This window comes from Fringilla coelebs (assembly GCF_963513975.1).
Source record: "Fringilla coelebs genome assembly, chromosome: 3".
NCBI classification, from domain to species: Eukaryota; Metazoa; Chordata; class Aves; order Passeriformes; family Fringillidae; genus Fringilla; species Fringilla coelebs.
Window position 1 is genome coordinate 58,662,690 of NC_140030.1, and position 12,598 is coordinate 58,675,287.

General features: G+C 39.0%; 2 protein-coding genes across 2 annotated transcripts in view; both read left to right on the top strand.

The window, feature by feature from the left end:
- The window catches only part of LOC311151918 (monofunctional C1-tetrahydrofolate synthase, mitochondrial-like), a gene marked incomplete at both ends in the record, with an annotated part of 42,956 nt that extends 31,175 nt beyond the window's left edge, over positions 1 to 11,781 (top strand). The window contains 7 exons of the mRNA XM_084202631.1: positions 3,050 to 3,186; positions 4,418 to 4,464; positions 5,267 to 5,374; positions 6,249 to 6,323; positions 7,662 to 7,764; positions 10,960 to 11,036; positions 11,683 to 11,781. Of these exons, the coding sequence (XP_084058757.1) occupies positions 3,050 to 3,186; positions 4,418 to 4,464; positions 5,267 to 5,374; positions 6,249 to 6,323; positions 7,662 to 7,764; positions 10,960 to 11,036; positions 11,683 to 11,781 (646 nt within the window). The remainder of the gene's footprint in view (positions 1 to 3,049; positions 3,187 to 4,417; positions 4,465 to 5,266; positions 5,375 to 6,248; positions 6,324 to 7,661; positions 7,765 to 10,959; positions 11,037 to 11,682) is intronic.
- The window catches only part of LOC311152149 (monofunctional C1-tetrahydrofolate synthase, mitochondrial-like), a 107,058-nt gene continuing 102,170 nt past the window's right edge, over positions 7,711 to 12,598 (top strand). Inside the window, exons 1-2 of the mRNA XM_084202996.1 lie at positions 7,711 to 7,764; positions 10,960 to 11,036. The gene's annotated coding sequence lies outside the window, so the exon portion shown is untranslated. The remainder of the gene's footprint in view (positions 7,765 to 10,959; positions 11,037 to 12,598) is intronic.

The window sequence follows — 12,598 nt, forward strand, 5'->3', positions numbered from 1 at the left end:
ATATTACAGTGTCATGTTAGAATAGGCCAGTCAAGTTACCAGAGCATTTTAGTAACATGACACTTGACTGTGTGTTGTTTTCTTCTGTGGCAAGTAGATATTATTCTTTATGCTACCAACGTGCATTCTGGTTCTGCATTTGTCAATTGCAGTTTCATTTCCTTTGCTGGATGCTGCTGCATCTTTGATTTTACTGGTTTCATAAGAGTTGTGAAGAGTCCCTGTGTTGCTGTGCATGCCAGATCAGCCACCTGCCACATTTTGAGCTGAAACCAAATAAATAACTAGGGATGGCATCTCTGAATTCTCTTGAGTGTGAACTTCATATGTCTGATGCTCAAAAATAGAGGTAGCCACCAACAGGATGCCCTGCAAATGCAATTTTTTCTGTTAGTGCAGCCACTGTGTGCACTGAGATTTTGGAAAGTTCTTTACTGGTAACTTCCAGTAAACAGTTATAAGTGTCTCTTTCATAGTAGATTACTTTTCTTTTGGGTGTTTCATTATTGGTTTTTCTTTTTGTTTAGTTGTTGTTATTTTTAAATAATTGATTGCTTCAAGAGTTGTTACCTTGTTAAGTCTTTTAACACAGTAATGCCTCAGGGTGACTTATATATGCTTTAAATCTGGTTTTAATGCACAGGAATAAGAGGATCAAATAAATGGGATTAGGAAAATAGACAAAAGTGAATGAGAAAGTAGGGGAGAACAAGGGGTAAGGAGAAACCATGCTAAGAATTATTTGAATGAGTTTGGGGAAACCAGTGTTAGAAAAGTAGTCAGAAGGTGAAACTGGTAGTAAAAGTGATTTAACCTGGCTGTGGTGCTCTGAAAGAAATGTATTTATACAAAAGTAAAGATCCTGGGACAAAAAGGAGGTGAGAAAAAGAGTGGTGGGAGAAAAGGAAGCTGTCTGTGTGGCAACAGTAAAACCCTGAGGGCTCCCTGTCCTGACAATGCAGAGATTAAAACCATCCTTTCTCCTAGGAACTGCAAACTTGAAAGGAAAAGAAATGAAGTAGCATTCTGTGCTCCTGCAGTAGATCAGAAGGAAATAAGAAGGCCTAGTATGGATAAAGAAATGACAGGGGCCAAAACTGCATTTGAGACTAGATAAAGGATATGCTCTAAATCTCCCACCTTTTTTTTTTGGCTCTACATAGATATTTTGCTAGAATTCTACTAATTCCTTTTTAAGTCAAAGAAGTGCAATTGGAGGATAGTGAAATAGTCTGAATAGTAAGTTATTGATGATGTTTAAGAATCTGATGGTTGGTGAACACATGTTATAAAATGTGGGAGAAAATTGCTAAAACCAAGAGCCCAAATAAGTGGCCCATGGCCACATAAGAGTAGCTCAAAGCAGAAATTCAGGGAATCTCTTATAAAAGTGCTTAACCCCACCCATTGATTTCACTGAAAGTTTAGTTAAAAGGCAACTTTTCTGAATTGTTTTTTTTTTTTCCTAGAACAATATAAAGATGTTGATTTGACTTGCTTCCAAACTGCCCACATTTTTCCAGACATATCTATCCAGGGCATCTTTTTTAAAGTCAAAGCCAAGGATCTGATGATGCTGTAAAAGATAGATTTATGAAAAGTTAATGTTTTAATCTATTTTCCTTTGTGGGACGAAGAAGTGCTTTTACCAGTCTGTGCACTGACTGAATGAAGCTGATTCTTACAATTACTCTAATGTTTTTGTGCCATTTGAATTGTGATCTGAGGACAGGAATATCTTGGAAAAGTTACTGGTTGGGGAAGGAAGTGTTTCTAAGTAGAGCTAGATGTTTCAGCTCAAGTTTTGAAAAGGTCACAAGATAAAGCTTCCCCTTTGACTAGATCCATGTGCATGCTTGTAGTTCCTTGGGAATGAACATTAGTTTTTAACATCAGCTTCACTAAAGTACTTCTCTGCAAGTAGAAAAGGCACCAAAGGTATGAATGGTTACTCTTTGCCAAAAAGGAAGATTTGTGTGAGAGTGGTGTGAATGGAAAAGGACTGGGGCTTTCTTCTTTTGCCAATCAGAAAAAAATGCTGCCTCAGAAGTGCATTTTGGAGCCATGAGCTGTATTCATACATCAAGAAAGAAAAACAGAAAGAGAAGAAAAACCCTAGCCCCCTACACACTTAAGGTGGATCACAAACAAATGTGCTGATGTTGAAAGTAGGGAGAGGAAGGATCATTTAAATTGAGGTGTCTCTTGTTCACTGAAGGCTGATGAAGTTTTCTACTTGCAAAATCAGCTGTTATTGTCCCTTGTGAAAGGGGCAAGAATAGAGTCTTCTCTAGGGACAAGAATAGAGTGGAGGTTAGAGTCTCTGATTTGAGTTTGCAGGTATTTTTAAAATTCTGTCCTGTTTCAGTCATGGTCTAAATATGGGAGCTGTAGCATGAGGCTTTTGAGCTTTTGTATGGACTGTGATGGTCATTGTCCCCTGTTGCCCTTAAATCTCTGAAACAGAAGCGTGCAATGAATCGTGTTCAATTGAATATAGTGGATTTTGTGTCCTGTTTTATTTAAAAAGCAGTTGATCTGTCATTGTTGAGGGTTATGGTGACATGGAATCTGGAGAGGCATAGCTGAGTTCTACAAACAAAAGTGTTGGTTATTTGACTTAAAATATTCTATTATTTCATTCAAAGTTTGAACAGTGGGAATAAAAGATCTCATGCATTACTGCAGAAAAATATTAATACATGCTTAGAGTATCGTGATGGATGGTTTGTTAATGAAACTGGTGAGACTTTTGTGCTGTAATAAAAATGTCTAAATTCAATATATTCTTCTTAGAACTTTTGCCAAAATAATCTTCTCTTTTTCTGCTATCATAGTAAATTGCTTAAATAGAAGACACATGTATATTAGCATTCCAGCTTGAGCTAGGGGCTAACATTGTGGCAGTATTTTTGTGAAGATAAAGTAATCTTATTGAAATTTGCTGTACAAATATTCTTCATTGAAATCAAAAGCTCTAAGTTCTGATATCCTTAGCCAGGCTGACATCAGCAAAGAATTTGATTAATCTTTTTTCTTGTTTTGCTAGAATAACCCCTACACCCCTAGGAGAAGGGAAAAGCACAGTCACAGTTGGTCTCGTTCAGGCGCTCACTGCACACCTTAACATTAATTCCTTTGCTTGTCTGAGACAACCTTCTCAAGGACCTACTTTTGGAGTGAAAGGTACATAATATTTGCAGAACCTATGACCTCTTTCAGATTAAAAGGAAATACTGCTTTTCTGCCTTTTTGAATTTATTTCTTCTGTTTTACTTTCTTAATTGCTTCACTCAGTGGATTGTCCCAGTGGTAGCATATTGGATTTTTTAATAGTATGTAACTAATAGATTAAGGTTTCTTGCACATGACTTCCTGTGCAAGGTTCATACCTATCTTCCTGCATTTAACATGTACTGATAATGCAGGTAAAGCCTAAACATAATGAAAGGCAGAGGCATGTAATTAGCCATGAGGAATTTTTTGTGAGTACACGCCCCTCCAGCCACCCCTCTACTTGGGGACTCTTTAAATACGTTTCTAAATATTACTGTCAAATTACTCCTTGAGAAAGGGTCCACGGTGGATATTTCCAAGCAGTAGAAGGAATTTAGCAGTGGTGGGTCAGTTGTGTCAGCAGCACACGTTTGGCTAGGTCTGAACCTCTTCTCTCTGTTCCCCTGAGCTGTCGCCTCTAATCGTGGGCTGCTGCCTTTTTGCCTAGAAACCCTGTAAGAGCCTGAGGGCCAGGTAAGACCCAGCCAGATTTCAAGCCCGTCTTCAATGCTGATGATAGGAAGTAATGCAATCTCTTTTTTGCCATTTCTCAGCTGAAATTGGTGCCTAACTGGGCAAGCAGTCCCCACCTGCTCTGCTTTGCTTTGCTGAAGTTTAAGTTAACAAGTTTGGTTTCAGCTGGAAGGCTCCTGGTGCTTGGTGCTTCTCAGCTAAGACTGGTGCGTGTGAGTGCTTTAATCCCTCCACTCAACTTGTGCATAGGCAACAGCAGATTTCTTTGCCTGTACCATGAGAGGTAGAGGGGAAGGAGTGCTCAGGCAAGGGCGTGAAGGTTTCATTCAGAAGCAGTGCTTGCTTGTGACTGCTCTGTCTTTCCACCCAGCAGCTGCATGTGCATGACTGTGTCCTAAATCTGGGCAGCAGCAGATTTACGTAGCCAGAGCCTGCACCACCCATCACATGTAGATTTTCATTTCAGAGCAAGAATTCCCTTTTTGCCACCTGCTAAAAAAAAAGCCAGCAAGATTAAGGAAATCATGTTTATTTGGATGCATCACTGATCTTCTAATAGAAATCAAAATGCCAAAAATGTGTCATCATTGCTGTATGTTTCACTTGGTGTGTTTAAAGATGGTTGATTTTTTCCAAAACTGATGGGACGATGTGCTTCCCTGTGCAGGTGGAGCAGCTGGAGGTGGATATGCTCAAGTGATCCCCATGGAGGAGGTGAGGCAGCCTCAGCCTGCAGTCTGTGTGATGGCTCAATGGGCATGGTGGTATTCATGGCTGAAGATTGACTTGATGATCTTGGAGGTTTTTTCCGACCTTAATGATTCTGTGACATTCACAGTGCTTGTTTGGAAATGTGTGGCAGTTTCTGAGAGAGTCTAATTTAGAGCTCAGCAAAACCTCTCTATGGCTAGAACTGGTGAGGAGCCGCCTTGACCACGCACAGCTGGTCCAAGCAGAGTCCTAATGTGAGCCCTGAAATGCCATTAAAACTGATCTTCCAACTCCTTCTGTCAGACACATAAAAAATACAGTACCTGTGTAACACAGGTCTTAATTTGGGATGCTCATTTCAGAGTTGTCACAAAACTTTGTTTGTTAAATTTTGTATCAGCAAATTTCATGCCTGTGAAACAGGCTAACAGAAAGCTGGGCTGTGGCCCCAAAGCCAGGATGCATGCTGTGCTCTGGGGCACATTCAGCAGTAATCCACACCTCTGGTCCAGGCCAGTTAGTGGTTAGTAATGCTAAACTGATTCCACATTAATGATCTAGAACTGTAACTCTTGGCTTCTTATTCTTGAATCATGCAAAGAATGAAGATGTCCTTGGCTGATGAAAACAAGTCTTTTGTATGGCCCAGTGTAATTTTCACCTGGAATTCTTTAGCCTATCCTGACAGCTGACTAATCAGAGCTGCAGTCTCAAGGACATAGCAATGATTTGTGCTGCTAATTTGTCTTAGTGAATTGAATTAGATATTTTCTTATAAAAAGATCCTGTTGTTTCCTCTTTCTAGTTCAATCTTCATTTGACTGGAGATATTCATGCTATAACTGCTGCAAATAATTTGCTGGCTGCTGCTATTGATGCTAGGATCTTGCATGAGAATACTCAATCTGATAAGGTGAGAATTATTTTCTCCTATCCAGATGACATTTTTTACTTTCAGTTTTTCAATAAACTGCATTTCAGAGAAAAACATGTTGTTTATAATTTTGTATTTTCACCATGTGAACAGTAACTGTGCTGAAGCCATTTTATATTCTGCTGGGAAATTTTCCATATACAATCCGTTTTTCTAGCAAATAGCTATCATAAGGTAGTCTTTAAGATAAGGATCCCGTGCCCAGAACATTGACAACTCTTTCTGACTGTACTGTAGTGTAATAAAGCATGTTTTCCCCACCTATAATCCTGTTTTTTTCAGTACTTTGAAGACTCATTTCAAAGTTACAGATTGTTATTTCTGATATGTGGTTGGGTATGATGTACCTTAAGAAGGAGTTATGGGGAAAATAAACTAGATCCTTGTCCCTCTGCTAAATAGATATTGTGACCTTAAACAAATCTTAACTTGAGGCTTTAAAGGGGAGGGGGGGATATCTTGTCTGCAGCATTAAAACTGAGCAGGGTTGTACCCTTTGCTTGGTACATTTGTACACAATGTACATTTAGGTCAATGTACTTTTAGGCCAGTTTGGAAATTATAATTGTAGTTTAAATACTTTGGATCTTGGTTAAAGTTTTAAAAGGTTCCCAGTTTCAAATTTATTTTTTTTTTCTGAAAACCAATGATTTCTGGTAATTGGATTTTAGACTGTTAAATCACAGACATGGCTCAGAAGCCTGCTGCCTTCTCAGAATTGTTCTTTAAGTCTCTAATCAGAAGTCCACAACTTATGTGGTTAGGAAGTTCTTACTGAAATTAGGGGGAATAAATTAGAAAAGCATTAGCTTTTTATAACTTTTCCCTTCAACTTCTTGTGTGGTTTTTCTAGTCTTTGTATAACAGGCTGGTTCCGGTGGTTAATGGCGTGAGAGGATTTTCTGCTATTCAGCTTGCCCGTCTGAGAGTAAGTTGTTCATTCAGTCTCTCCTCTCTTATGGTGTCTCTTCATTCTCTTCATGAAATGTAGTTACACAACTTGTTTAAAATTATTTGATGTATGGGACTGAGTTTGTGTAAACCCTCATAAATATATCTAGTCTAGACTTTTTTTCTGAAAGCATCATCTTTGGAGTAATAGGATCTGGGTCTGATATTATTTTTATAACTAACATTTTTGCTATTCTTTTCTCCTGAAATAAACCAGTAGTGTTTTTAAATGCTGTGTCTTTTCTGATGAAATATTGAAGTCAGAGTTTTTAAAATACTTTTCCAATTATGGTATAGTCACATTTGAAGGCTCACATTCTTTGGTTTTGCAATATTTTCTGATTTTGAAAGTCTAATATAGCATATACTTCTGGGGTTTCATTGATGTCAGTTTGACAGTGTTCTTCCTTCAAGGGGTACATTTGTATGCTCAGTGTATTTTTGCATCCCATCTTGCTCCCTGAATGCTTCCAGAAGAGCTTCCTGTGCAATTCATGTGTGTTCAACATGTCTGGATTTGAGAGTGCCATTCTGGTAAAAACCTAGAGAGGAACACAGCCCACCAGTGTAGGAGAAAGAGAATGTGAACCTCTCAGATATGACTCCTGAGGACAGCTCCAGTTCTTCTGTGGCCAGTTCCATGTTTGTTGTTGGCCTCTGAGTCCTGACTGACCATGTTTCAGTCATGGGATGGCAGTGGGCAGCTGCCTAGTGCACATGGGGGTGAAAAGAAGGATGGAGGTAGTGACAGCTTCTGATTTTGTGGCGGGTAAAAGAGTCCTCATAACATTTTAAGCTTTTGTGCTGCTCAGTTGAATGTCAGTCAATTAAAATGAGGATGATACCTGCTTGACTCTGAGGCAGAGTCAGGCTCAGAGATTGTTCCATCAGAATTTTGGGATATTTTCAGTTTGTTCTTGTTTACACTGTTACAGAAAACAGGTTAGGGAAAGAGGTGGAAGACTTTGCTTTATGCATACCAGCTATCTCTATATTTCAAATGGATTTTTCTCTTCACATGAGCTGCAACTGAGTAAATAAAAGTTTGGCTTTATAACATTCAAATACATGAATCATAATTTACAATATAATTGAATTATTTTGCTGTGAATTATTCTCAGTGTGATGATTCCTTATATCTAACAAGATGTCAGTTGTGAAGAAATCACTGTGGGATCATGTTGCATTTTTCTCAAAACAGCATTACTAAGATTGAAACGCCTCACTTGTATAGTGGGCTTGATAAGCCAGAGCAGCTACATGATTTGAAACAAATAAGCCATTTCATTGCACTTCTTGAACTTTTTGTGTGTAGAGGCTGGGAATACACAAGACTGATCCTGAGACTTTAACAGAAGAGGAGATCAGCAAATTTGTGCGCCTTGATATTGACCCATCCACCATAACATGGCAAAGAGGTATGTAGTTAGAAAGCCTCACTTTTTCTTGGATTTCATCATAACTTATCTCCTAATTTGCTTAATTTCACCTGAATCAGGGCTGACAGCAAGAATAACCAATTGGGAAGTGTGGGTTCATAACAAATGCAGGTGCAGCACGTTGCTCTAAACTTGGTCAAGTATCTGCAATAACTCAAGAGACTTTGCTAAAATTCTGAAAGATAGGTTTCTTTGACAGTTTAAAGACATTCCCAGTCACTCTCACATTAGGTAATACCTCTCTAGACATGTGAAAGTGTATTTTCTGTGCATTTTGCAAATCTTAGCCATTCTTTTCTTAACTGTGTCTGTTATGGTTCTAGATGATTCGTATTTATTATTCTTGATTTTGGTCCCTCACCCTCCCAAGCTCAGCAGCCTGGGTAGCTCAGGAGACACTTAATAGGCTTAAGGGATTATGTGTTTTTGTGATTTTGAAGTCTCTTGAGTTGTTTGCTTCATTTGGAAAAAGAGATGAAAGATGTGGTGCTGTTGCCAAGCAAACTGATACCCACTCTGATACCCCTAGACAGCTCCCCTCTGCTTTTTCCAGTTCTAGTGCTGGCTCAAATTTCAGTGTTTACCTCAATTTCTATACCTATCTTTTTCTTCTTTAGGGAAGTAAATTCTGCATAAAGTTCTGAGCTAAATACTGCTGGATTTAATTTTCTTTCTTAGTTGTCAAACACTGAAGTTATCACTGTTAACTGGAATGTATTGTGATGCTTAGAAAAAAGGGTGAATCTATTGAGAAGGGAGGAGTCTTGGCCATGCTTTAGTGTACCCTTTGTGTGCATGTCACCTCAGGCTTGGGATATTTTTCTCAAGCCAGTTCTGGGGATGTGGCGTAAGATGTTTTTTATTAGTCACACAGTGTGTCTGGAAGAGACCTGTATTAGGATAAAGAAGTAATATAAATGTTTGGTGTAATATGACTCCTCTTTTTTATCAGCATGGGTTTGGGAGAAGGCAACATTGCTCAACAGCTGTTAACCTCAAGGGAGTTATTTAATTAATCTCAAACGATGTTAGTGACATTTCTATTCCACACAGCTCTATATGATGTACATACCTTAAACATTTTAGAAAAAAAAAAAACAACCTGGATTTAGGAATGGTTTAGATAACTTGGAGAATGTTTTATTTAGGACTGTACTGCAGTCCATATGTCTATGAAGCTTGTTACATACCAGGGAATTTGTAGGGAAAAAGAGCTAAGCTGTCACATCTTCTGAAAATTTATTTTAGTCAGGACCTGTTTCCATAGAAGTATCACAAACTTTCAGTTCATGGTAACTTGAAAACATACAATGTACTGAAAAGTGGGAAAGTTTCCCCCTTCTTTGTCTTTCCCTGATAGTCAGATTCTGTTTATATCTCTAGAGGATAAGGAAGTGAATACATGAAACCTAACACTTCTTTGAACCTAAACCTTAGTGAAAGCTTTACTTTGGGTAAAGGAAGAGGGAAGATGTAGAGAAGGAAAAATTGTTTTTATGGCAAAACCAGTTATTTCTTACTTTATTACTACTTAGTGCAGCTATTGGAATTTCCTTGGAGAGTGAGTGACCACAGTGAGAATTGGTCACAGTGACCACAGTAAGTATATCTCAGTCACCAGGAGCTGCAGGAGCAGTTACAATTTCATGGTAAGGGTGTTTAGGTCACATGATTTCAGAGGAAGGTGCAGATAAAAAATCAGCTCACTGGCTGCCCAGGCTGGTGGGAAGGTGGGTTCCTGCCCTTAGGAGTGCCTGTGTACACAGGGAAGACATTTAGGTCTGCCTAGGTGTTGTGGGACTGAGCTTCCAAGGGAGAGAAGGGAGAAGTGTGTGCTGGAGAGATCAGCTGCCATATGGCTTCATTGTGCCATATGGTGCCACAGCTTGGTGCAAGGCCACAGCTTCCATGCACCAGGCTCTGTTCTGCAACTTCTGCCAGCACAGAGTGGGACTGTGTATATATAGAAACCAAAATGAGTTGGCCAAATCTGTGTTGCATCCCTTAAATGGGATTCCTGAAGAAATTAGGGGCCTAAAGACTGAGCAGAGGGAAAAAGATATGTGTGGTATTTACAACCCCAAGGGAAATGCCCAAGAAGGGGGAAAGTGACTTAAATCTTGGTTTTCTCCCAGCTCACTCACAGCCCTGAACTGGGGTTTAATTAACATTCCAAGTCCCTCTTGTTCTCGGGTAATTATGTCATCTTTTTCTGTGCAGACAGATTTTTTTTTTTAATTTCCAAAAGCAGCGGGAAAAGCGGAAGGAGCTCACTTACCTTGAGTGCTGACAGCTTCTCTGGAGTCTCTGCTTATAAATGAACAGGACTCAAATCTACCAGAAGATGAGTTCATTGCCAAGCTAAAAGCTGAACTTATCAAGAGTACCTTGCACCCTTTATTTTAGGGTTGGTGCAAACTTAAGCATTTCTAGGACTACAGAGCCTAGAGTAAGAAAAAGATAGTCTGTTTTTTCATTCTGTAGGAATTTACATGTCCCCTTGTCCTATCACTACACACCCTTGTAAAAAAAGTCCCTCTTTGGACCCTTTAGGTAGTGGGAGATGCTATAATGTCTCCCAAGAGCCTTCTCTTCCCTAGGCTGAACAGCCCCAACTCTCTCAGCCTGTCTTCATAACAGGTGCTCCGGCCCTCTGATCATGCTCATGCTGTGCAGCTGAGTGTGGAGTGAGTTAGTTCCTGTGATGTGTGTGGAAGATAGATACCTCTCTGGAAGAACCAATCTGACAGCATAATTGTCCTTCAAAAGAGGAACTGACCAAATCTGACCAACACCATGCAGTCCTAAAGTCAGTTCTTAACAAGTCAGCGATGAAGCAGATGATTTGAAGTAGATCTGGTGCTTTGTATCTACTAAGACTGGTTTTTCTCATGTAGGTAAAATACTAAATAGTATGTTAGAATGCTAAGAATCTGTTAGCTTCAAATGCAGTTCAAATAAACTCTATTGGAGTTTTTTCAACCTGTCATCAAATGGTATCAAGTAGAAGGGAGCAGCCAAGTCAGTGCCAGTGCTGATATGCAGGAGTGTGGCCATCTGGTCACGCTCTTGGAGCAGTTGAATCTCATATGTGTGACAACAGGTATGCCTGGAAAAAGCCACATTCCTGAGTGCTTGTTAACATGTTGTGCTTTTGCCATTCCCTCATTTCAGTGGTGGATACAAATGACAGATTCCTGCGCAAAATAACCGTCGGGCAGGCAAACACGGAGAAGGGATTTGTCCGTCAGGTATGTAAAGGCATTCACAAATCACATTCTGGACAGACTTTGCATTGGAGGCTGAGAGGGTTTCTGCAGTTCTTTCAGCAAACTTTGAATTGCAATAGTGCTCTATGTTGCTGTTGTATTGCAATCTTGCAGTGAAACTGATTGTAAGTGAATCTGAATTTTCAGCAACAGAAACCAATGCATATTCTACAATGTGCTGAAAGCGCTTAAAAAATTGCATGTGTCGGCAGTTTAACATTGTCCTATGACAAGATGCCTTTGAGCCCTCATAAAGTTAATTTGTATGACTTTTAATTTTTATTTAAATCTCTGTAACAATTTATGTAGGACCCACATAATTCAAATTACATTTAAATTTAATTTTAAAAGTTGTTAAAAAATAAGCTTTTTATTCAGAGTTCTCATTTACCTGTCGTGCATCTCAGCTCTGGAATCTGAACTGTAAGAACTTGGAGCATGTGCTTGCTTTTGCTGTGGGGGCTTGAAGGGATAGTTCAGCAAATGAGTATGTGCGTACTTTTCAATGGTGTAAAAAGCTAACCTGCATTACTGAATGAGAGATTATGGAAGTTTATTAAAGTTACTGATAAATTGAAAGCCAGACTTTCCCAACACCACCTGAACAAGTGTTCCTGGTGTAATGTAGGTAAATGAATTTCTGAAACAGCCCAGCATAGAACAGCAGCGTCAGGAGGAGGAAATTCATTGTGGTGAAGTGGCTCTTAATTTGATGAAGATCTTGTAATCTAACATTCTGGATCATGAAATTAATGAGGTTCTGACTATTTTGATGTGAACAGGTTTTGTGGTAGAGATAAGGCTTTCACATTTTTGGAAATCCTAGCTTTACTTTTTCTTTACCATTTCTTCAACATTTTCTTTTACATATACCTGAATAAAGAGACCAAAACATAGTGCTGTATTTTTTGCAGCAGGTAAAGCAAAGCCAAATTGGAGAGAAGAACTTCAAAGAGAAATCATAAAACCCTAGAGCAGTTTGGGTTGGAAGGGATCTGAAAGATCATCCAGTTCCAACCCCTCTGCCCTAAGCAGAGACCCTTTGACTAGAAATGCTCAGTTACTTTGGTTGTGAATGCACAAAATAGAAATTTTTCTGTCTGCAGCTCCCAGGAAATTCAATATTAACTAATAGTCATTTCTGATAATGGGCTGGGACTACAAAATATAATATTTAGTGTGAGTTCCTTCAACACTTAAGACCTTTTCATATGTTTAGATTTGTTTCAGTGACTCAATATGATTATTAGTCTTAAGCTGGGTTCTGCCAGCCTTATTGTGTAGTGTTTTACCACTGTAATTGTACTACTGAGTTAAATGTGACTTATTTTATTTTAGAGTACTACTTGACAATATTGCTGTCAAATGTTGCTTCTGTACTTTTTTGGGTAAAATTAATGCTTTCCGTATTGAGATGTTGTACTGATGCATATCCATTCACATTTTAACATGGACTTAGTGACTCAAGAAATAGAGTTAGCAGTTGGGAAAACTCATTTCAGAGCCTAGCTAGAGATCCAGAGAAAACAGGACTTCATGGTTAA